Source organism: Gossypium raimondii, chromosome 7 (assembly GCF_025698545.1).
Source record: "Gossypium raimondii isolate GPD5lz chromosome 7, ASM2569854v1, whole genome shotgun sequence".
NCBI classification, from domain to species: Eukaryota; Viridiplantae; Streptophyta; class Magnoliopsida; order Malvales; family Malvaceae; genus Gossypium; species Gossypium raimondii.
In genome coordinates this window covers 51,170,886-51,195,074 of record NC_068571.1, presented here as the reverse complement: position 1 = coordinate 51,195,074, position 24,189 = coordinate 51,170,886, and the positions used below count along the sequence as shown (strand labels likewise).

General features: G+C 33.1%; 3 protein-coding genes across 8 annotated transcripts; 1 reads left to right on the top strand and 2 right to left on the bottom strand.

The window, feature by feature from the left end:
• Positions 1–4,427: 4,427 nt before the first annotated feature.
• On the bottom strand, positions 4,428–7,879 carry LOC105761010 (glutamyl-tRNA(Gln) amidotransferase subunit C, chloroplastic/mitochondrial). Of its 3 annotated transcripts, none has more exons than XR_001123617.2 (7): positions 7,605–7,879; positions 7,464–7,504; positions 7,087–7,142; positions 6,054–6,105; positions 5,882–5,967; positions 5,609–5,749; positions 4,428–4,910 (listed from the first exon to the last, which is right to left on the bottom strand). XR_001123617.2 is itself a non-coding variant. In XM_012578690.2 (6 exons), exons 1-5 carry the CDS (start codon positions 7,806–7,808, stop codon positions 5,892–5,894), a joined length of 429 nt encoding a protein of 142 aa, XP_012434144.1. In that variant the 5' UTR covers positions 7,809–7,879; the 3' UTR covers positions 5,483–5,749; positions 5,882–5,891. The 3 variants fall into 3 exon arrangements, 1 of the variants encoding a protein (XP_012434144.1); XR_008197539.1 differs by lacking the exon at positions 4,428–4,910 and adding an exon at positions 5,286–5,437; XM_012578690.2 differs by lacking the exon at positions 4,428–4,910 and having other exon boundaries at positions 5,483–5,749.
• An 884-nt stretch (positions 7,880–8,763) lies between these two features.
• LOC105804698 (calcineurin-binding protein 1) lies at positions 8,764–18,613 on the bottom strand. 4 transcript variants are annotated; one of them, XM_012637518.2, is made up of 19 exons: positions 18,483–18,613; positions 18,297–18,371; positions 17,863–17,982; positions 17,719–17,759; positions 17,205–17,416; positions 15,212–17,100; positions 14,712–14,924; positions 13,919–14,578; positions 13,517–13,749; positions 13,194–13,404; positions 12,899–13,054; positions 12,334–12,491; positions 12,032–12,224; positions 11,477–11,832; positions 10,991–11,171; positions 10,501–10,730; positions 9,660–10,326; positions 9,374–9,452; positions 8,764–9,136 (listed from the first exon to the last, which is right to left on the bottom strand). In XM_012637518.2, the coding sequence occupies exons 1-19, from the start codon at positions 18,483–18,485 to the stop codon at positions 8,886–8,888; spliced, it is 5,928 nt and encodes a 1,975-aa protein (XP_012492972.1). In that variant the 5' UTR covers positions 18,486–18,613; the 3' UTR covers positions 8,764–8,885. The 4 variants fall into 4 exon arrangements, 3 of the variants coding, with proteins under 3 accessions (XP_012492972.1, XP_052489070.1, XP_052489071.1); XM_052633110.1 differs by having other exon boundaries at positions 17,205–17,372; positions 17,906–17,982; XR_008197538.1 differs by having other exon boundaries at positions 9,068–9,136; positions 9,552–10,326.
• A 1,025-nt stretch (positions 18,614–19,638) lies between these two features.
• LOC105803238 (uncharacterized) lies at positions 19,639–22,099 on the top strand. The gene is made up of 6 exons (XM_052633555.1): positions 19,639–19,676; positions 19,916–20,044; positions 20,153–20,291; positions 20,373–20,517; positions 21,217–21,307; positions 22,054–22,099. Exons 2-6 carry the CDS (start codon positions 19,956–19,958, stop codon positions 22,061–22,063), a joined length of 474 nt encoding a protein of 157 aa, XP_052489515.1. The 5' UTR covers positions 19,639–19,676; positions 19,916–19,955; the 3' UTR covers positions 22,064–22,099.
• The last annotated feature ends 2,090 nt before the right edge of the window (positions 22,100–24,189 follow it).

Sequence of the window (24,189 nt, the reverse complement as noted above, 5' to 3'; positions counted from 1 at the left end):
TAGGATTCGGATATTTATAATTTTAAAATCTAAATTTAATTTTTAATTTTGAATTAAATAAATTATTTATTGAATATCAAATCCGTTATTGGATTTGGATAATAAACATTCAAAGTTAATATCAAAAAAAAAAAGTGAAACAGATAACATATGGTAATTAAAATGTCTAAATTTATAATATAAATTCACATAATCTATTAAATGATAAAGATGGGTTTTGGATTAGGATGACATGCTTGAATCTTAAAAAGCTTTTTACTTTATTGGAAGATAATGTGCTAAAAACTATTCAATTAATGCCAAGTTGTTTCTATTCAAACCCATTTATTTGGAGTAATTGATAATGACAAATCTGCCAATTAAGTTGAACCAAAAGTCATGGGTTGGGTTAGGTTTCGACTCTTATAATTACCATCTCTTTCACTTTTAATCAAACTTTAGTTTAGGTTTTTAAATTTTTAATATTTCATCCTATTTATGTATGAATTCATTAATGAATTTGTAATGATTTATTCGAATTAAAGTTGTTGATTTAGTTGGGAATTTATGAATTTTTTTTAATATCTGGTAGCTATTTTAAGTCTCGATTAAATTCAAAGTTAAGGTTTTAAGTTAATATACGAAAAAATTATGGTTTGAGCCTCAAAATAATAAAATATTAATTTAGTCTGTGAAATTATATTTTATCCCTGGTTTCAACCCTTGTTTAGAGTCGAATCTAAAACTTAAAATGCATCAAGATTGTTGGCAAATGAACTATGGAATCGTTCCATGGTAGCGTGTTTTCTGCAATTCCTCCAAAAGTGCAAATATATAAAAGCAAAAGAGAAAAGGAAATTACTTGAACAATTGAACAAACATAGCAAATTGCTGGTTTTAGGTTTAACAACTGTGGGCATTGGGAAATTCATTACAACTTTTCTTTTAATTGGTCGGTTTTCAGGCAACTAGGGAGAAAGAAAACAAAACAAATTTTGTAGGACATGTACAAAAATCAGAATAGAGTTGGAAAAGCTTTACTTTTTTCTTTTTCCTTTTCAAATTATATTAATATATTATTTTTTTAAATAGCAAACTCACGAAACACTAAAAAGAAATTCAAACTCCAACTTAACCGACCAAAACTATATGCAGATTGCAATTATTAAGGGTCTGTTTGATTGCCAGTAAAATATTTTCCGTAAAATGATTTCGTAAAATATTTTACTTTTCTCAAAATGATTTATTGGAAAATATTTTCGGTGTTTGATTGAATCATGTAAAATATTTTCATTGTTTGGCGATTTCGAAATATTTTTCAAAAAATTATTTTTACATATATTGATATATATTAATAAATTTTTATATTTTAAATTTTTTTTACATATATTGCAATGATTTATTTATAATAATACTCAATTATTAAGCCACATATTAATCGTTATAAATTGAAAAAAATTAATATTAAATAAATTATTTATAATTGTGTTAAAAAAACAAATTGAATAATTAAAAAAAACAAGTTACTGGAAAATCGATAAATAGAAGCAATTTTCTACCGAAAATGAAGGAATGAATGAAGGAGGCGATAGAGAGGAGAGAACGGAAAATGTCTTACAGAAATTGAAAGGGTAAGACATTTTCCTTAAAATGTAACCCATTTTCCCTTGTTTTGGAGTTCATTTTCCAAATGGAAAATGTTTTCTGCCAATCAAACGCTGGAAAAGTTGGAAATGATTTTCCGGAAAATCAATTCCTTCAATCAAACAGACCCTAAAATTAGAAATGATAAGGGAGCGAAACAAAGTGATTTTTTTGCTCTTGATTCTAACTTAATATTTATATCATGCATCTCGTTTTTTGTATACAACCTTATTTTCTTTATATTTTCCATACTTGAATCTAACCTCGAAAAAAAAAACTCAACTCTACTCTACTCTCCCCAAATATTAAATAATTTTTAATATGATGATATAAAGTAAAAATTAAAATAATATGATGATATAAAGTAAAAATTAAAATAATATTCAAATTCATTAAAATATTATGATATATGAAATATAAATTCTAAATAATTTTAAGAAATTATTATAAATTATTTCTAAAATCTATTTCGAATGTATAAATTATATTTTATATTAAATTCACATGTAAACATAACTCTTGTAAATGAATAAAAATTTCATGCGCGATAGAATAATTGACTCAAATATAAAATATCATTATTTTCACATTATTGTTGTCCACATGCCTTATTATTATTTTAGTATTAAAAATATTCAACTTAGATTATAGTATAAATATAACAAAATTATTTATGATAAATCATTGTTAATACTATCAATTGTGAAATATAAAATTTAAATACTTTTGAGTTAGTAATATAATTTGTTTGTAAAATTTAATTTAAATATATTAAATCATATTTAAATTTTACAGTTGATATAAATGAAGGGTAAATTTATAATTTTACACCTAAATTGACTTTTAATTTAGCTTGAAAACTATTTATTTAACATTTCTTTTTAACATAAAAAAGTGGATTAAATTAAAAAGACATAAAGATAAAATTAGTTCCTAACATTTACTCATTTTGTCATTTTGGCCTTATTCTTATTTTGGGATCATTTTGACTCTCAACTTTTAAAATTTAATCAAAATACTTGCTTTTGGACAAAAAAATGACTGAATTGTTAAATTCTAATGGCATTGACGTGGTAGCTCATGTGACATTTTACGTATACTTCACTGCTAACCTAGATAAATGTTCTAAAAGTTCTTATGAATTTTTTTAAAAATATTTTTATTTTAAAATATCTTTTATTAATATGTTTTGAATATTTATGAATTATACATGGACTGTCACGCAAGTAATCACATCAATACCGTTAAAATTTTAACATTTCAGACAGTTTTTTATCCAAAGACAAACAACCTAACTAAAATTTAAAGTTTGAGAGCTAAAATTACCCCCAAAAAATAAAGGCCAAAATATCAAAATAAGAAAATGTTAGGGACTAAATTTATCATTATGCCAATTAAAAAATTAATGTTTTTCGATCTAAACCCTAAATATACCTTAATATCCATAAGTAAAGGAAATGGGAGAGAGTTGGTTTACTTTGCGCTTCCCACCCTATTTATCATGGAGGCCCCACTCCATTTATCATCTGTTCAGAGTTTTGGTTTTATTTTAAAATGGAATTACAAAGGCTGGGTGGATTTTTATTGGCATCAAATTATTAGGGTTAGTAAAGAAAACTGGAATTCATTGGTTTGGATTTGAAAATGGGTTATTGCATTTTGGGGGGTTCTGTTTTGTTGCATTCACAAAAATGTAGGTCCATTATTCATATCAATGGGGCCTATACCATTATGATTACTATTATTCTCACCCACTTGTCAAACAACTACGAATCAACAATCCTTTGGTACATGCCTGCATATGCATCTCTCACAACATAATTAAGAATTGGGTTAATTGCACAAAATGAGTTTTACTCAAATTTTAAAACATTTTAATTCCATCTTTAAATTATCTGATTTTATATTAATAAGATTCTTTTGTTACAAAATCTTTTATTTAACTGTTAAATGAAACACTAAATTTTACGTGATATGGTCTAAAATGAAGTGAAAAAGAATGTTGTAAAAGTCTTAGTTGTTTTTCTTTTAGTTTTTAATGTTAAAATTTATGAGCAACATTTTAATCTTCTTTAAAATTTTCATTTTAAAAATTATGCCATATAAGATTTTATGTGACATTTAATGGTTAAATTGATGCTTTCAATAATGGAATGATATAATATCAATAATTTGAAGATGTAATTAGAACATTTTGAAAATTGAAAACCAATTTAAAATGACGATCATGGTAATCTAAAAGATTTTAAAAATAAATAAATGAAACACGGGTCATTATTCGATTTTGTAATAATCCATATATCTATATATTAAGAGAATTATTCTATACACTCCCAAGAGGTTTAAGATGTCATCATATGCCTTTATAAAAATGAAAAGAAAAAGACACATGATAACATTTTGAAACTAAGTAGAGAATAATTATCCTATATAGGATAATTATTATCTACATTGACAATGAAAATTTTTATTAAACAAGTGAAGTTATCCATACGTCGTATTTAAAAAGAATATATATTTTAGTCCATTTGTAGAATACTGACAATGTCAAACGATGGCCCTATATGATAAGATAATTGTAGTGTACATTAACACTAATAAAGGAGGGCTACCATGTGGTGCTTTTTTATTAAAGCATTTCACAATTTCTTAAATCTCACTGGTAAAGTTTTTCAATAAGATAATTATCCTATTGAATTTAAAAAAACAACTACATAGTCCATTTTATTTAGTTGTGTATATGTTACCATATTCTAAAACCATGGGCACCCTTTTAACCAATTTGTGTTGCTTTAAACTTGTGATTACCAATGATCATTAAATCTATAATGGCATGCCAAGAGAGTTCTTCAGTAGTTGCCTGAAAACGTGCAGGTTTCTGCATACTCTGTTAAGTGACAAGTAAATGATGGATACTTGCATAAACATATTGACACCAAAAGACATGATAGTATATACGATAGTTAACTTATTGTTGCCCAGCTGAGCAGCATTTGGAGCTTCATGCTGTAGCGTTCGGTCACGATTCCACTGGTAGGTTGCACTTCACAAGCGGCTTTGCCAGACCCAGACCTAGAACCAGCTACAGGTCTTCTGTTTTACTATGATGTAGAAGGCAATCTCGGGACTTTGGCCACCTATGTCATCACCAGAAAAGGGTGACAATGCCACTATTTCTACACAATCGCTGCTGCCTTTGAGCACCTGACATGGGTGCTTTCCAAAGTCCCAAGTTTCTTATGCAAAAGTAATTTCAGACTGTAGGAGGAGAAGATTGATGATAATTGCTGGAAGGAAGCAGAAACGCAGTTAAGGTGCTATACAGGGAGGGATCCACTTACATCTATGTAAAACTCATATGACTTTACATACTTCCATAACTTTTTTTATGATTGATATTTTAACAATCCAATCATTGAATATGTCAATATAATTGTACTTGCCACGCATGTAACATTTCAAATTAATCCGATATTTTTATTATATCGATTTAAAATATTATTTATATTAATATATATTTAACATATAAAAGTTTTTTTATATAAAACAAATAGTTAATAATTTTTTTTACTCCAAACTTGACATACATGTCCTATATTAATGGAACATGAATTGTGACAGTTGGATTGTTAAGACATCAATCATAAAAGAAGTTACGAAAGTGGGTAAAACCATGTTAATTTTACACCGGTATAAGTTTCTAGCCAACCAGTATAATAATGACATTCAAGATCATGAAGAGCTGTCAATCGAGCTCGTGGTGCAGTGGCAAAAGACTTGCGACCTACGTTCAATTGGACAACTCCTCCCCCACCTTTTATCAAAAAAGAAAAAGAAGTGATCGAAAAAGTCATCTCCATGACTAAACCAGTTATTCCATTAAATCCTCAACTGGGAGACAACATGCCATCAAGTTTCCTTTCCTAAGATGACTGATTTCAACAGTTTGCTTGCAAAATAAAACACAACAGAAACAAATGCTCACCTACATTGAAAGCATCAGGAAAACCCGAAATGCATTTGTTACAAGAGAAAGCTTCCTTCCTGCCCTCCTCATAGTACTCAATGTTCTCTTGCAAATTAAGATGCACCCTTTTTCTTAAGTGTATGAATGGCTCTACTTGTTCTGCACAGAGACATCAATGCATGAATATTATGTGGTGAAATCATGCTCCTGAGAAGCAAATCTAATTGATAACCCGAGGTCATTTTTATGAAATTCAATTCTTTCGGAATCAAACTGAGTATAATATAGTACCCAAATAGTGTCACTCCTTGTTCAATACTTTGGGAACTTTGATATATGGCTCCTCATAACTTGGAACAGACGCTATCAGCGCTTCCCTGTTTAGAATATACCCAAAGTTAAAATGACTGGACAGTAACCCCTTGGAAATTTACAACTCAGAAACCACAGTGCAGGTGCTCACTTGTTCTCAAATGTTTGAGGAGCATCTTCACGCAAATTATCACCTTCAGTGTCTGTGAATAAATAGAATGGCAAAAAGCTTGTTAGAGCTTAAGATTTAGAAAAGGACACATCTATTACTCCACATTAATTATACATTCAAACCATAGTAGTTTTACAGAGGTCAAATTATGCTCTTAGTCCCTCTACTAGACTAAAATTTGAGATATAGTCACTATACTTGAATGTGGCATGATTTGGACTCTTTCTTTAATAGTATCATTAGTTACTCTAAATAGTTAACACCGTTAGTGATTCTGGTTAAAATGCTGATGTGGATTTTTCTTAACAACACCCTTCTAACACAGAAAAATAAATCAGCATCATGAGTTAGAAGGGTAATTTTAAGAAGAAGTTCCGGAATATTGACTTTAATTTGGCATAATATGACTTTTCTACTTCTATAATGTGATTAGTTAGTCCAAGTAGTTTAATAGCAAGTAAATCCCAACTTTGAGCATAGTAGAAGCACCAAAATCATAATTTAGAATAGAGTTGGCGAAAAACCTTGTTAGAGCTTAATATTTAGAACAAACTGTATCTATCACTGCACATTTGTCAGTCCCCGCTTTGTTAAGATACCTAACTACAACTATTACTTTTTTATAGGAAACAATACTAGACCACCATGTAGATTGTAGAGTGTTTAGGACAAGAAAGAATACTGCATGACAACTAAAACAGACAATCAATCAACCGTTTAAAATCTACTTTACATGGTGCATATATAAACACGCCTTATCTTGCTTGAAAAAGAACAATTTTTGTGCCTTGCGCCTTGGACTATTAGGAGTCCTAGCACCTAAAGCATGGTTTGCACCTTTGCCAAGACTGAACCAAGCAACTGTATAAAAACTACCTTTCATTGTATGTTAATAAATGCCTCAATTACGCTCGATTAGTTCTCCTTCGAACACATATCAGAAATGCACAGTGCAATAGCAACACCAACAAACAAGAAAGAATACCAATTTATATAAATGAGTTCTAAGTACCTGCTCTAATAGCAGGCTCGACATTGTCAAGATCAACAGCTTGAAGTTGCCCAAACCTGCAATAAAGAACCCAAAACTTAAAAGAAAATTTCATCTTTTATTTTTCCAATCTTCAAGTTGTAATGTGATGAGAATTACATCCTCTGAGCTAATAAAATGGTGATTACATCGTTGATTATAAGTAAATACTTGGAGCATAATAACCATAAAGTATTTCTACAAGCTTTATCTTTACAAGAATCACGGGGAAAACCTGATAAATAATAACAGCTAAAAATCATTAATAAAAACCCAAGACCCAGCACCCAGTTTGTAGGGACATCTCTAAATTACTTATCGAATATCAATTTTGACTTGAATTGAAAAAAAGAAATTACCAGTCTATCACTTGTCCAATTTTGGGAGCAAATTCTTCAACCTGAAACCAAAGGAAAAAAGGGTTGAAGAAATCAACTTCAGCCAAAAAAAAAAAATTAAAAATGAATGAAGAAGTGAATAAAAATGGGGGCAAAAAGAACCTCATTTGGGGCGAGTGAAATTCGAGCAGTCTCAGCCAAGCCAGGCAAATCCGGTGGCTGCAAAGAAGACCTTGTTTTGGTGGAGAAATTTCGGGTTCTGAGATTATTTTTAATAAGAAAAAAAGGGTTTGAAGCAGAACCAAAAGAAGAAACAGTGGTTTTAAAATTGAAGTTTGTGAGCATCAGCAGAGCCCTGCTCCCCATTGTTGTGATGCCTTTGGTTATTGGATTGGAGAAAGTGATACAGTAACTACACTACCACTCTTATCTGCAATGTTATCGCCATGAATGGTGAAATGCTTTTGTTAATTTGGGTTCCAGGCCCAGAAGCAAATATTGAGCCTAAATTTTTTACTCGGCCCAGAATGTTATTCTTAAAGGTTTTTGTTGACCCAACATGCCTAAATTATCCATTTCACTGTACACGTCTTAAATAAAAATACTATTGCAGACCGAATAGGTTAAGATTTACAAACAATTTGTTAAACAAGTGTTAAGTGCACTGTTAAAGTCATTTCACTTTCCAGGGAAGATAAACTCAAACCTTGGATACGATGCTATTGAGAAGGGTAGTCACGATAACAATCGCCACTTTATAAGATTTAAAATTTTGATAAATAAGTTAATTGAATTTTAACTTAATTGACAACGACGTTATTATTAGTGTAAAAAACCGTAGATTTGAGTGCATTGAAACAATAATTATAAAAAGGATTCATCCTATATTGTCTTTTTTTTTTTTTTTTATGTCAACACAAAACTCTTAGCCGCTTTCTCCTTTAGATCATTTGTAATATATATGTTATGGTGAACTTATCATTAGATTTAACAACATACATATAAAAGTATCATATTTCATCGGGCATTTAACTTGATTAAATGGTACAATTATAATTTTAATTCCTCTTAAATACTATTAATTTAATTTCCTTATTAAATAGAAAATCTATATTTTTGACCCATGTTAAAAGTTAAAATTCAATTTAAACTATTTTAGTATAAAATTTTAACTTTAAACTCCAAACATTTTTTTATATAATTTTTCTTGAACCTCATCACATGTCATGTTATATTTATAAGTAAATTACTTTGTACTCATTGAACGGCATCTTCTTATCATATACTACTTGTAACGAAGTTAAATTTTGAGAAATTTCACTAAGCAAAACCATTGCCCCTCCGTTGCAATTATAATAATGAAACTCAACCTAAGTACAGTTTAGTTTCAATTGTAACAAATGTATGACATTTTTTTTACAACAATCAATCCACTATACAAAATCAGCCTTTGTTAGTATCATCTCCTTCGTGTCCAACACTGCTCCTTCCCCTTTCCCCTTCATTGTTGTTACAGGGATGAAGCTGTGGAGCCATGAGTAAGCTTCTTTGACCCTCACTCGACGATGGAAGTGGATTGGCAGAATGTCTGCTATCACTTTCAGACACTACAACAGGTGGCCCCGATGTCACCACAGTTGTCTCCACTTCACTGCCTCCACCGTGACTTGCTGCTTCTTTGCCGCTACCGGCAGCTGGAAGTTCATCAGAGGTTATATTGAGTTGGGGAATGTAGTCTCCAAGTTTTGAAATGGTAAAACATAAAGATAAGAAGACATGGGGTTTATTTATCTCTTCTATTCAAATGAACTGTTGGCTAATAAAGCTGCATTTCCATGGATGCTAAATGTGATAGGTCTACTAGTCATCGAACCATTTGAAGAAAAGAAATAATAAATAAAGTAATCAATTGCTCGAGTAGTAGAGTTAACCTGTATGGCTGGATGCAGCAATGCTAGTGTTCGTATTTTGAGGTGCTGAAGAAGTTGCAGCTCCCCTTTTCATCTTCAACTGTGGAACAAAAGAAGGCCAATCAGTAAGTTTTACTCGTGCTAACAATTGTTCTCTATTTCAGTAGATATTTAAAAGTGAAATCCATTAAACCTATACCATTTTTCGTTCTTGACGAAGAACTACAAGTACACTCAAAACACTATCCAAGCAAAAAGACAATCTTGTGTGCTCTAGCAATCTAAAAAAGTTTCTAAACTTTCACACCTTAGCATTTTCTTCACAATATTTTACAGCGACCGAGATGCTGGCATAGCGGCCATTCAACAGCGCATAAGCCCACAACAAAAGCTTCCTTGGAATGCTTAGATCAAGAGGTTCAACCCCTTCTATGCTCAACGGAAATTGCTTTTCTTTTACTAGTCGAGACGGCACTAAAGAAAGGTTGAGACTGGAAGGGAGCATTACACAGGAGCTCTCGCGATAGAAATTATATGAACTTCTAAGCAAAGTGTTGGCAGTCTCCAAATCTCCATCAGAAGCTTTCTTTATCACAATATTATTAATTTTTGCCAATGTTGGGTTCCATTTTGCTTGAAGACTTTCCAAATGAGTTGAGTCCTCGAATGATGAATTCCATATTTCATGTGTTTGCAGATCAACACAAAGCTGCTGACTGCTTTCCACGACACCATCTGTTGGTTGGCTAAGAGTTTGAACCTCATTCGAGAATCCAGATTGCAAAGGAGTGATTGATGCCAAGCCAATTATAATAGAACGATACCAAGCACTAGAGGCATGCCTGCAAACTTTGGCACAATTACTATTTGACAATTTTGGGTTCTTGAACCGTTTCCGGATCCTCTCATTTATTGCTTCAAGTGTTTCCAGTTTTCCATTTCTTTCCAGCGACACAATGTACTGGTGAAGATACCTGAGCCAAGTTCACCAACTATTAGAATTTTATGAAAAGGAAAGACACTAGTTATGTTACAGTTGAAGGACAGGCAGCGCAGGTTGCCTGATTATCACATACTAAAGGTTACATGCTAAAGATTCCATGAATTCTAAGAATTTGTAAATAACACGCTCAGAAAACACTCTTTACCCATATAAACTGCTTTCGGATATTTCTGGACTTCTAATCTCAGGCAAAGAGCAGATCTCAGGCCATAAGGTACCCTGTTCCATAAACAAACCAAATATCTTCTCTAGTTGATGCTCAAAACTAGATGCAGGATCAGTAGCAGCAGTCTCAACTTGATTAATGGATAAAACTAGAGCCTTGATGTGCCTCCCAAGTGCCACTGGAACAAGATCTTCAATGCACAAGGAGAACTGAGTGCAAAAAAAATCAGATAACAAATAGTATTAACCGAGGGTATGACTTTTGCAATGATTACACCTAAATAATGTAACTGCAAACATAGATCTTTGCTCCCTTCTTTCATTCCCTCGCCCCCCCCCCCCTTCACGATCCTTAAAGAGCATATAGACTCTTGAATCTTGTTAAGAATAGATGCATTGGCCGATAGGAGATTTATGTTCTGAACAAAACACACAAATCAAAGTAAGTTTCTAAAGGATTGAATGGTTACCCGCTTATCAGACCGAAGGGAGACATAAGCCCGGTCAAGAGTACAGATATCTCCAGTTTCTTCCAACAATTTCAGATAAAACAACAAGTATTTCCGGATGCAAGTTATAAACTTTCTAGAGCTCTCTGGTAAGTTTACTTCAAGGGCCTTCTTGTTCCCAGCTAAGCCTGGTGCTTTGCGCCTGATTTTTTTCCCCAAAAAGGAACATACAAGAATGAAAGAGATTAGATCAATATAATAACAGCCAATAAGTCGCTAAACGTATTATCAACATCAAAGACATGAACATCTTAAAAGGATACCATATTGAAAATCATCTCAACCATCAAAAATCCCGATTTTTAGCATTCCCCGCCCCCATCCCACCCCAAAATGAAAATGGTAAAATATGAAACTTGACTGGTCCATTAAAGCAGAGAAATGGTTCAATATCTAGGTAATGACAATCTAATTGCTTGGAACATAAAATATAGGTTGCAGCCATACTTTCCCTTTTTCACCATGCCATCAATCTCCCACATGTTTATTGTAAAGCATGACCGAGATGATCTGAAGCAAAAAGAAAGTTCGTCTTTAGCCTTCTGCAAATCACCTCTGCCCCCCTTTTTATATAATCCTTGGGCGAGCATAAATCTGGCCTTATGAAAATGTTTCAGATCTCCTCCAACACAAATTTCCAGGGCGGAAAGACAGTCATTGTAGAGCATGTTCCACACCTCCTCCCTTTTCTCTGTTTTTTCCAATTTATCTTCTTCCAAAAGTGAAGTTTCAGGAGTTATTTTGCTGATAATGTTCATTGCAGCATCCTTCAAAGATTGACTGAAAAAATACGTTGAGAGAACCTAGAACACAATCAATGAGAGTTCAGTTGATAACTATTATCTGGTGAACTTGTCAACCTGTGCAAGTCCAGAAACAAAAAACTGTAAACTATTAAACCATGAGAGATTCAAGTTAAAGAAGTTAAAACGGAGAAGGAAAGGCAAATAATTTAATTTTACTTGCTAGGAAGAGGGAAGGAGGGAGGGGGATTAAAGAAACCTTTAAAACTTCAACATTTTGTTTTCCACAGTTCCAGAGTAACTTCAAGCGTGAAGCATGCATCCTGTAGAAAGGATCAACAGCTGATGGATTCAAAGCAATGGCTTTATCATAATAGGACAACGATGTCTCATATGAGTATCCAAGCTTCTCACAGAGTTTTCCTATGTAGAATGCATGTGACCAGTCCTGCCTATAACATAATGGAGTCAGCTGAAGGTAGACATTTTATGATGTTAATTCTAAAAAATAAAAAGTGAGATAGAAAGTGGAAAGTTAAGAATCCAGAAAAACAGAAGTACTTGTGCATTAAGGCTTTTTTGAAATGCCTCATGGAGTTTTCACAATATATCCTCCAAACTGCATCCCTTGAGGGCACAAGTGATCGCTGATCATAGAAGGGAACAACATTCTGAAGGCTGTCGTAGTACACTAATGCCAATAGTTCATGTATCTCACACTAGAATAATGCAAAGTTACACAGTAATTAGCAATAAATTGATACAAATTAAGCAAACATATAAATATAAACCAAGAATAAAATTCACATATTCTCTTTATGACTGTCGATCTCTATTAAGCCTCATACTAAACAAATGTCCACAGCATTTTATTTGTATCAAGGAACCTCCCAAAAGAATAAACAAAATAAGTGATAACGTAGTGAATATGCTTTCAATGGGACCCATTCTTCTTCTATCCCTTCTTACTAACTCACACGTTAAGATCTATTGTGGTGTGGTGTACAAATTTGAGAAATGACATTTGATCACCAGTATAAGGAATATAAACGTCAAATGTATAAGAATGACCACTAAAATCCAAACCATTGTCCAAGATGCATATGAATCAATGGCATAGAGTTACCTGCTGCTCTGATGTCTTAGCCAAAGCCAGACTTATTAATAGACAGCGCCTACTTCTCCTCCGACTTGTCTCAACTCTCTGAGGCAAAGTGATATTCTTCCTCCATCCTGATACATTTATGTGCTTACTCCCATCATTTAGCAGCAAATCCACCTCCTACTTAACAGAAGCCAAAGAGAATTTTGTAAACAATTTGATCCCATTCTAGGAAAATATAGAAAACCACATTATAGTAAGGTTTTAACAGTCTGTGCATCTTTCACTAATAAAATGATGGCATAAAAATAAATCTTGCCTCGTCATAAATATTTGCAAGACGTTGCCAACTCTCAAAGCGTAGGGGGTTATAGAGCAGGTCATATTTGAAGAGGTTTGCATTTTGCTGAACAAATTCCTCCCCTTCCTTGGTGAGAACAAAGCCAGGCCATTTATCAGTTGCATTCATTTCTTCAGACTGTGCTAGGAAATAATAAAGATTGCTATAGACATCCAAATATGGCTCAGAGCTGCAACCATAATTACACGCAAAGATAGCATATCGGTGAAGTGAAAACATATACATTTAACAATTGACAAAGAAACAAAGAAGCATACTATCAGAACAACACAAATATATACCTCCGTAATAATGATGCCTTGTACTGTTTGAGGTTTCCTCCATCAGGAAAAAGCATCTTTGTTACAGTCTCCAGATAACCTTCAGATCCAGCCATCTCCGACAGTTCCTCCTCGCATAAATCAGCATCAAAAAACTTATCTATTATGTTTCCAGCCAAAATTTCTTCAGGTGGTTGAGGAAAGTGTTTACGTATGGTTCTTAGCACTCTGCGAAGTTTGACCAATCCAGTTCTCTGAAACATAAAATAATGTAATTGAGCTAATGTCACCTAAATCATAATTAGATAATAACTTTAATAATTAATATATATATAGATCGTCTTGCATACACATGCATAGGCCCCAGTGCATTCAAGTTTGTGTCAGTTTGTATGAGTTTGTGAAGAAAGAAAAACTACTTACAGAAGAAGCTTTTGCAGAAGGAAGAATATATTGGAAAACATCAGCACATTGTTCTTTAGTCTGATAATCACCACGACTAGTATTTTTGTGCACAGCCAGTTCATCATCATAAGATGAGTCAGATCTAAGATTAAGACCATATAAGCAGAAAAAGCACTGATCCAAAGCATTATCTATAATTAGCTCAAGTTCCTCCTTTTCATCTTCACTGAGCTCATCGTCACCTTCATCAAGCTGATGACCGCATTTTTCTCCAAGATTGATTTTGTCGACATTAGTACATTGCTTTTGAAGTGCTATTGCATTGTCTTTCTCTTGGCCAGAAAAAGATGGAGTTCCTTTAGAAGTAATCCCTTCAATATCATCCTTCATTGCAGTAATAGATTCAGAATTATGAGTTCCACACATTCTCTCACCTTTCTTATCTGAACTTATTTCATTTTCTGATGTTTTGAAATCATTATCATTGCTTGGCTGCCTGTCATCTGGACTTATCTCCCTGCTTGAAGAGTTAAAACTGGATTTTAGCTTCATATCCAAGGCCAAGAGATGCTTTATTGCAAATTTAAGAAATGTTGCTTCCTCCCCTTCACCTCCCTCACCCGCGCAACAAAGCCCATATTCAGCAAGCAAGTCATGAGTTGCTACAATTAATTCAACCTAAGACAAGAAAACAGCAAACAGAATTTAAAGATATATAGATATGCAAACAAATGCTGTGAGAAAAAGAACAATCAATAGAAAAATGAGTGAGTTGCAATTTCTTCTTCATGAAAACTAATGGAAAATTCACCTGGCTTTTAACAGTTACTGAAGAGTCAAGGTGTTGAAGCTTGCAGAAAGCAATGGCTGCATCAATGAAGCAATTACTTTGCTTTTGTTCCAGGTGATCAGCATTTACTTGCATAGAGGATTTCTTGCAAAAGACATTGTTTGCAATGTTGTACATCATTGCCAGAAGCAGTGATTGAAGGTCACTAAAGATGCTAACTAAACCAATGCCATTCTGCAACCATAGCTAACATGAAGTCAAGATGCAGTATAGGGAAGTAAATGGAAATATTCTACTTTAAATATTAACCATGAGTCAAAAACAGAAGAAATATATTTCTCAAATATTGAAGAACTATGATCATGTTAAGTTGGTTAAAGTTTCTGATAAAGAATACACTCCTCAATCCTATTAGCAACACATTCATGGATCTTACTTGAAGTTCATGGATTCCAGAGTAACTAATACTAAATCTACACAAACATTATAACAGGCATTTATGCATGGAAAATACTACTTACAGACTCTCCAGATTGATCAATGAAGTTTTTCACTTGTGAAACACATTGTAAAATCTCCTTCACTTCCTCTGTAACCAGGTCATTCCAGTGCTTGCTAGTACCGTCACTTGATACCATCTCAGGACCAGAAAGCATTTTTGGCACTGACTTTTGATGAAAGGCTTTACCAAAAGCAACACATTCACCCATTCCAGCTAGTGCCATGAGTATTTGAAGCTTTCGTGTGTGACTAGTCAAATACACCTCCATATCCATTGGCTTTATCTTCTGACAAGCTTTAATTAATATATCTAATGCTGATAGTTCAACAGGGGTAACACCATCACCCTTTGGGTCAGATGCCAGTGAAGGTGATAAAGAATTGGCAGAAAAAAGAAGAGGAGCAAGCAAAGTTACACATTCCACAAACACCTCTTTCTCAATCATCTCACCTAGAGTCTTCTCCAACAAGAAATCAACCTTTAACAAATTGATTTCATGAAGAATCCTTTCAACAGTTAGCTCTTTAGAAATCTTACAATGCGGCAGCTGCACCATACAAGAATTGTCTGCATTTTCATTCTTTGCCAAAAGTGACATGGAAATGCAGAACTCCTCGTAAGCTTTTGCCTTGTTCCCATCCCGAACAGATAACTTTCCACTCAACCAGAAGTAACGAGCCCAGAAGGGACTTTTGTTGGATAACAAGGAACTATCTAAATGTGAACTTTCACAAATGGAGCTATCAGGTGATATTGCATCAGTCCCTTGGAAACTCTTTAATGAAGAGAAATTCTTATTCCCAAATGTCGAATGAAATGGATGATCTAAAGCTACTGATTCAATTATTTTACAAAGATGGTAGGATGCCTCTGATAAGAATTCAGATAGATTGTTGGAATTGGAAGGAGAAGACACAATGTCATAATACAACTCGGCGAGAAAAAGACTACATTCAGGAGTCCTATCCTGCCCCCAATTCCTTAGAAGCTTCTCCAACTCAAGGAATTTGACGTGCGCATCTAGACACACAAGGCTTTTACTTGCAGCATGTTCCAAAAGCAAGTGACCTATATGGTAAGCACCATAATTTTTTGAAGTTTCTCTTACAAAATTAGCAACATCTCTACTTTCCATATCCAAGGAATTAGCTTGATCAGCACATGAGACAGAACAATTACCAATAACTTCAGAACCTTTGCTGTCTGGTTTACTGATGACAAAAGGTTCAAGTAATTGAAGCACAATCTTGGCCAAATCCTTACCTGCAGTAAAATCTAATTCTTCTTTGCCAGGTTTACGGCTCCTAAGACTTTCAAGACGAGTACTCCGTCTCTCCTGTGGTTGTTCTTCCAAAAGATTTGATTCTTTTTCTTTCGAGCTACTAGCTCTTTGAGAGTCATTATCACTGGGAGGCATGCTTTCACCACTAGGAGCTAAAGTAGGTTCTTTCTTTTCCACAGGCTCCATCACAATTTCGGCACAAGGAGGGAAGAGAATGCTTAACCTGACATCCCCAGATCTGTACAATTTTCCAGTCCCGACCTCAGAACCACAACCATTTAGCGGAAGTAAAATTCCCAGGAGTCCATCAATGAGAGCTGCCCAGGAAGCTTCTGCAATTTGCAATTCTATGTTCTGGTTCAACTTTTTGAGTGCAGTACCTTCATCTAGATTCTCATCAGGTGCTTTTCTCTTGTCATGGAATTTAAGACGTACATGTTTAGGTTCCAGCTTATCTATACCTCTAGGAGCAAAAGGAGCTGATTCTGTTTCCTCAATAGTATTTTTGACATGCAAAGCACGAGAATGTGATGGCCAATGCCTTAAAATCAACTCTGCAACAGAAAGGCATGTAACTTCATCACCAATGGCAATGAGAACTTCCAACAGTTTCTCCATGCAATTCCCTGACACACAATATAAATGGATTGTATGCATCATGAAAGTTGAGCAGACAGAGCACAAAAAGAGAAGCAAACACAGGATACGACTGAAGCATATTAATACTCACAATTATTAGGACTGCACAAAAGTCCCTGCTCAAAAGCCCAACGTGAAATACTCAATGAACCCATTGAGCATGATAGAGTCCCCAGCTGGTTCCAGACAACCGAATCTTTGTTATCAATCTCTACAGCTTGAAGATAACAACGCAAAGCACTCTCATAATGACCTGAACCTTGTTGAAGAAAAACAGTGGCAAGATTCTTCAATACCAAAAATCTGCACAGAGCTAGATGAAATACATTAACATTTATGCTTACTACATTTAGATGTCATAATGAAACATACAATTAGCACATAAATCTAAATCACAGAAATTTTATTTAATCAAACCAGAGCAACGCTTGAATTAATCAACACTATTATAAAATGAAACCTTAACAGAAATTTATAGGACACAATTTACATAAAACTTCAAGCCAATGACTTTAGGTGTAGTGGCTTTGCATTCTAAGATCAAAACTATGCAAGGAAACTACTTAAAAACAAAGCAAGATATAGTCCATGAGATAGATCTTAACTTGAGTTGTAACAGATGACCGTCGGTAGTATTGTTATCCACCTGAATAAATTAGAAAAAAAGAATAATTATTTTAAGGATATAATATATATCTATATGTTAAAGCATTTGCAGCTGAAATATATTTCATGGAACAAACAGATACTTCAGCATTTGAAATAAGAGGATCTTTCAAAACGGATTCTAACAGTTCGCGAGCCTTTTCATAGTCTTTAGCCTGTAACTTGAGAAGCCCATCATGGTAAGCTTGTGTAAGATGGAATTCCTGCAACATATGATTCAAGAAATTAATTTTATTCTTTGAAACACAAAAAAGGACCCTAAATTCATTCTTTAGGGAACCAAAAAACAAAGCCTTCGAATTGTTCAACCAACCCCAAAAAATAATTCACAGAATCACAACAGCAAAGCAACTTCTTGTTTTTACCTTAGCTTTGTCAAACTTGAGATTGACATTATGAACATAAATAAGATTCAAAACAGAGGCAAAAATGAAAAAAAAAATGAAATTTGGAACAGAATTTTACTCTAATTAATTGCATTCAATGTCACGCTTATGAAAAAGAAATAGGAGCATACCTGGGCTTCTTTAGTAGGAGCTAAGGGTTCCCATTGGCCTCTGGAATCTGTGTCGTTAATAGCTGCGATTGAGAACTGAAACAGACACAAACACACGAAAAAAACAAAGTAAATTTAAAATTTAAAAAAAATTCACTCCTCTCGAAACCAGTCAATACAAGATTAAAGAACCAAACAATTACGCACCATTTTTTTTTTAAAACTTCCTCGTACGAAAGCTGCCTTGAGGAGACTCTTCGAGTAGTTGCTGTTTTGGGGGGTTTTTTGTTTGCTTCAGATTTAGGCGGGTTCCATTGTTAGTTTATCGGGGGTTTTTCAGGTTTAATATTTTCACTTTCTCGTTAGCAATAAAGGGCAAATAAAATAGGTTAAATTCTGCTATTAGTCCCTGTATTATGTATAAGTTGTGTATTTAGTCTTTTTTGGGTATTTTCAGTCCCTGTAATTTTAGAATGGTAGCTATTATGTTAAAATATGCCATAATCCCTGCATTCTTCAAAATTTTTAAATTTAGTCCTTATATTTTTATTTTTAGGAATTTAGTCTTATTTCTCGGATTTTAAAATTCAAATTTAATTGTTAACGCTGTTAATTTTTTGGTTAAATTTGTTGTCGTGACATTTTAAAATTAAAAAATCATTTGGTAGCTATGTAACTAAAAAATGATATTATAATAAACCTGAATTTAACAAAATAATTTCAACAGTGTTAAAGATTGATCATGAATTTTGAAATTTGGAAAGTAAAAGATTAAATTCTTAAAAATAAAAAGTACATGGACTAAATTCTAAATTTACAAATAGTACAAGGACATGCGGCATCTTTTAACCTAGTTCTTAAACTCATTAAGTCAAATTCTATTGTTTTCAAAATTTGATACAACAATCGTATTATTACATGTGTAATATCATGTCATTTACTACCATTTATATTATAACTAGAAATTTGAAATTCAAAAATATATCAATTAAGAACGATATATAGACGAAATCTACGATTTTATACATAATATAAGACTAACAATAGAATTTAATAAACTTAACTACTATCATTCGGTTAAGAATAAATTTTTAAATTTTTAAAATTGAAAAAGCAAAAGGAACTAATTTTGGCCAATTTGAAAAGTATAGAGACTAAAATTAATTAATTAAAGTATAGGTACTAAATACAATACTTGTTCAAAGTACAGGGTCTAACCGCAGAATTTGACCAAAACAATTAGCATAACAGGTCCAGCCTTCCTCCGAGAAGAAAACGATTTTGTTTTAAAAGGCCAAAACGCCATACCTATACGCCTTTCCTCAAAATATGAAATAGAATTTTCACTGCGGTGACTGGAACAGAGATTCAAACTGAGACCGATCAGAGTGTCGGGTTCCGGTCAGTACTGTCAAATTCATGAACTCCTAATGAAATTTTTACATAATTAATTGGGTTTTGGGATTTTTTTTTAAATTCATTTCGAATGGGGAATCAATTCATGCTCTTTTAATTATTCTTTTACACATTTTGACGAATAGTTGGCGGGCTTGAAAGCTGAAAGCTTTTGCTTCTTGGCATTAATTCAATTATAATTTTTATTTTTATTTTTTTTCCTACCTGTGATTTTGGTGTGCCAGGTTCAAGAGCTTGAGGAGCCAAATTTTCTTCTTATCTACAATGTTTCATTCAATTAACTTCAATTTCTTCATCCCAATCTATATTGTCATCTTCATTGTTAGCAGCTCAACCTTCAGTCATGGGAAAATGCAAGTAACCTAAAAAAAACGATCAATTTTTGTGTCAATCACTTCTTTGATCTTTTTTCACTTGTAAGATAAGAATGTCGCTGTTTTCCCTTCTTTTTATTTTTGCAGGCTAGACGGCGCCGTTTTGAATGTTGGAGAGGAGCTAAAGGCGGAAACTTTGCCGCTTAAATTGGGTTCTCGAGTCTATAAACTGCAAGGTCTAAAATCATTAACTTGGTACGAAGTGAAGATCTCGTATCCAGCTTCCGTATGTAATTTCTTTACTATGATTTTGCCTATTTGTGGCGTTTTCAGTTTCAAAAGCTGAGCTTTGATTTTTTATTGAAAGATTCCCGCTAGTTTTTCTTTGCAACTGAAGAAAGGGGATTTAGAGTCTGGGTTAAACAGGAACAGAAGATTGTTGAATACAGAGAAGTTGATATTCAAGACTGATAATCTTGACTCCATTAATGATCAGGTTTTGGCCTATGCTGGTGAACTTTCTTTTGATGCAAATTTAGTCTACAATGTTTGAAATATTATATAGAATTAAAGTAGTTTTATATGCTTCTGTAACTTTTTGTATGAGTTCGATGGGTATATTTCATGTTCTATTCACATTGATCATGTATGTTGAAGACGGTATTCTTGATTGATATGATAGAGATGTTGAACCAATTCAGAACTGCAGTATATGACAAATACAATTATATTGGTAAATTCAATGATTGTAAATCTACTTTAGTTTTACAGTAGGATTAAATCACTATTTGGGGTCTGAACTTGGCAACTTTTCCCGCATTGGTGCTTAAACTTTTTTCTTTGTTCAAGTTAGACCTTGAACTTGGGCAATTGTTCTCACATTAGAGCCTGAACTAGACAACTATTCCCACATTGAGGCTTGAACCTTTTTCTTTGTCCAAGTTAGTCCCTAAACTTGGCAATTTGTCCCATATTGGGACCTGAACTTGGCAATTATTCCCACATTGGGGCCTAAACTCTAGGGTTTTCAAGGACTAACTTGAGCAAAAAAAAAAAGGTTCAAGCCCCAATGTGAGAAAAGCTGTCAAGTTCAGGCCCCGAAAAGTGATTTAACCCTTTACGTTAATGTAAGATTGTAAGTGGATTCTTCACATATATATATATACACACACACACACAGAGTAATGCTAAAGAAGCGCGGTTTTGCTCAGGGCGGATTGCACGTGTTGGTGACTGTGGAGCCCGAAGGTTTTGTGGCAATACCCAACACAAAGGAAAGAGAGTTCATAATCTTCAATATAGGTAAGCCAACTATTTCCTAGCTCCTTTTAGGCCCTTTTGATCCTGCAGAGGGTTCTTTGAAATTGGTTAGGGGAAAAGTTACAAATTTGTTTTAACATAATGTGATGAAAATGATGGAAGGAAAAAAATAAAGCAGATCCCGAAATAAATGCGATGATAGGTGGTGGTGGTGATGAAAAATGAATATGGTTGAAGAAGACGAAAAGTGCAGTGGTTGAGATAAAACATCACAGTAGTGAGTAGTGGAATAAATTCAAAATTTTACTGCCCATTTCGAGAGTAGTTTCAGTTTTTATATGCTGTCACACCCTGCTAGTTATGTTACTACGATATCATAAGCTGCTTCAGTTGTAGGACCTAGTACATAAAATGGCTGCAGGCAGCTTGAAAATACCATTCACTGATATATCACACACCTAGAGACTAGTAACACATTGCAATTAATTCACAAGTGAGGCCAATGCGCACGGCAACTTGTCATTGTATTCTGAACCTGATTCAATCTTCTTCATTACTTCCCTAGACATTTCATTTTACTGATTCGCAACATTTCCACGTTATATTGAATAAGCCATCTGCATCATCAAATGCAACCTGTTCTGGCATTTGCTTGTTTGTTTCCATCTCTTTCGGCACTCGTTTATATACCCCTTTGACCTATCCTTCTCGTGCAAACACCAGTTTCATATTCACAAGATAACATGTCTTATGCTTAGTATGCTAATAAGCTCGATTTTATTTTTCAGTTTGCGATGAACTGTTGTTGGGCATCCCTTACTATGCATGGTGGGTCGTAGCCTTTGTCGTGCTGTGTTTAGTATCGGCATTGATTATTCCTAGTTATCTGCCATCGTATCTGCTACGAGACCAGAATGTTGCCAAGCAATCTTGAGACATTGTCGTTTAAGATGTATAAGTAATGATTGTATGAACCGCCATTTGTTAATTGTTTATGTAAGGAGAATCGTTGCTGTAACCAAATTTTCAGAAATGTTGAACCAACTCTTGGGAATGTCAACCATTTTTGCCTTAATCATCGTTTATGTTCGGTTCAAATAACCCTTTTGATTTGGATTCAAGTAAAGCCTTTATTTTCAAGTGGGAGGTGTATTAAGAGTTCACTTGTATCGGTTAAATATAAGTTAAAAGATCAAGGGTTTGTTTGTGTATATAAAATGTAAAGTTTTTAAGTAATTTTTTAGTCATAATAATTTATTTGATCCTCTAACTTTATAAAAAATCATTTTAGCCCTTCATTTAATTTTTTGTTTGTTTTAGCTCTTAAACTTGTATTGTTTGTCAAATCATCACAACCTTTATTAACTTTGTTGATGTAGCATCTATGTGGTAAACTATGTGTATGCATGTAAGTAATTAATTCTTTTAAAATTAAATATTTTTAATTGAATTTAAAAAATTAATTAAATGTTTACATGGTATTCACATGCACGCTACATCAACAATGTTAACAAACGTTAATTTTTCATTCATTTTGAAGGTGAGAAAATTTAAATAGAGGGTAAAATATTTTTTATATAAAATTGAAGAATCAAATAAATTATTATGTCTTTTTATTAATATAGCTATTGCGGCACTAAAATTAAATAAATATATTTATCATTATTGTCGATACAGTTTTGATATGAATCATATTGATCGTTTATGTATTGTTCTTACATCAATATAAAGTAATATAATATTTGTTCCGATTAACATTTCAGTGTGTTTTGACCGTTTAAATGTCATCCTGAATCACCTTTTGTACGGATTGGAAGAAAAAATCTTCCTATTAACTAAAAAACAGAATTAAATAGGTTAGATCTACCCCGTAAATAAAAATATTTCTAACATTATTTGTGGAATTAAATTTATTCTCTAACAAATATTAACTCAAAACAAACGCATGATAGTAGTATAATTCCTTTTTATTCCATCGTCAGAATTATACACAAAATAATAAATTAATTTGTAAATATATTTGTTTAAAAACGAAATATGTCAAATTGCAACGACTATGAATGGTGCAATAGACTGAGAAAAACTCAAAAAGCTGTTGTTTCGGTGCACGAATGGATGTGGCTTTTTAAGCCCAGATTTCATTGAAGTAAAGATCCCTGACCAAACAGCGGTTTGGGGACCGGATGGCCTCACCTATAACTGCTGATGGAACAAACCATCCGCCCCTCAAGTGGGAAGGCTCCTTCGAAAATTTCAGGCCAAAATATTTTTCTAAATTTATATTTAATATACTAAAATATTTATTATAGTATATTATATTTTTAAAAAGTTATTTTTAAATAAAAATTAATATAAATAAATAAATAAATAATGAGTCGAGTTAGATTTATTTTTATTAAATTAAATTAAACTTAGACAAAAAATTAAATTTACTTTTTAAACAGAACCCAATTTTAAAATTATCTAAATATCTTACGATCGATCAGACCATCAGCACCTCTAACCTCGCGTCCAGAAATAAAATAACAAATAGCTGGTCTACGTGTCCTCCAACCCTATACCGGTTTTAACATGAACCGGTATCCAAAGCGAACTTTCGAGATCTTCAATGCTGGAAAGTTGACCGCAGAAACTAACCCCCTTGTTTTTGGCTCGTAGACAGTAGAACTTAGCTGTTTACGGGGAACTTTTGGTTAAACTATGATATTAGTAGATTTAGTCCCTATAATTTAATAAGATTATTCAAGTTCTGAAATTTAAATCCTAACTAGATGCTATCAGTTAAATTTACTAAATTCTATTTTCAAAATCTTATATGGCAACAGGCAGATATATTATCACACATAAAATGTCAAGCCAATTTTTTATTTTCATATATTACTCACAAAAAATTAGTTAATTGATTTAATGGTCTTTATGTACGC

Bases quoted from the DNA above. Each gene is read 5' to 3' on its own strand.
- LOC105803238 (XM_052633555.1), top strand. From the start codon at position 19,956: ATGTTTCATTCAATTAACTTCAATTTCTTCATCCCAATCTATATTGTC. The intron at 20,045-20,152 runs GCAAGTAACCTA...TTATTTTTGCAG, and splicing joins ACCTTCAGTCATGGGAAAAT to GCTAGACGGCGCCGTTTTGA. The intron at 20,292-20,372 runs GTATGTAATTTC...TTTTATTGAAAG, and splicing joins AGATCTCGTATCCAGCTTCC to ATTCCCGCTAGTTTTTCTTT.
- LOC105761010 (XM_012578690.2), bottom strand. From the start codon at position 7,808: ATGGGGAGCAGGGCTCTGCTGATGCTCACAAACTTCAATTTTAAAACC. The intron at 7,505-7,604 runs GTTCTTTTTGCC...CTTTGGTTTCAG, and splicing joins TTTCACTCGCCCCAAATGAG to GTTGAAGAATTTGCTCCCAA. The intron at 5,968-6,053 runs GTGAGCACCTGC...TATTCTAAACAG, and splicing joins CCTCAAACATTTGAGAACAA to GGAAGCGCTGATAGCGTCTG.
- LOC105804698 (XM_012637518.2), bottom strand. The intron at 17,983-18,296 runs GTATGCTCCTAT...CATATGTTGCAG, and splicing joins CTCCTACTAAAGAAGCCCAG to GAATTCCATCTTACACAAGC. The intron at 13,405-13,516 runs GTATATATTTGT...TTATGGTTGCAG, and splicing joins AAGGCATCATTATTACGGAG to CTCTGAGCCATATTTGGATG.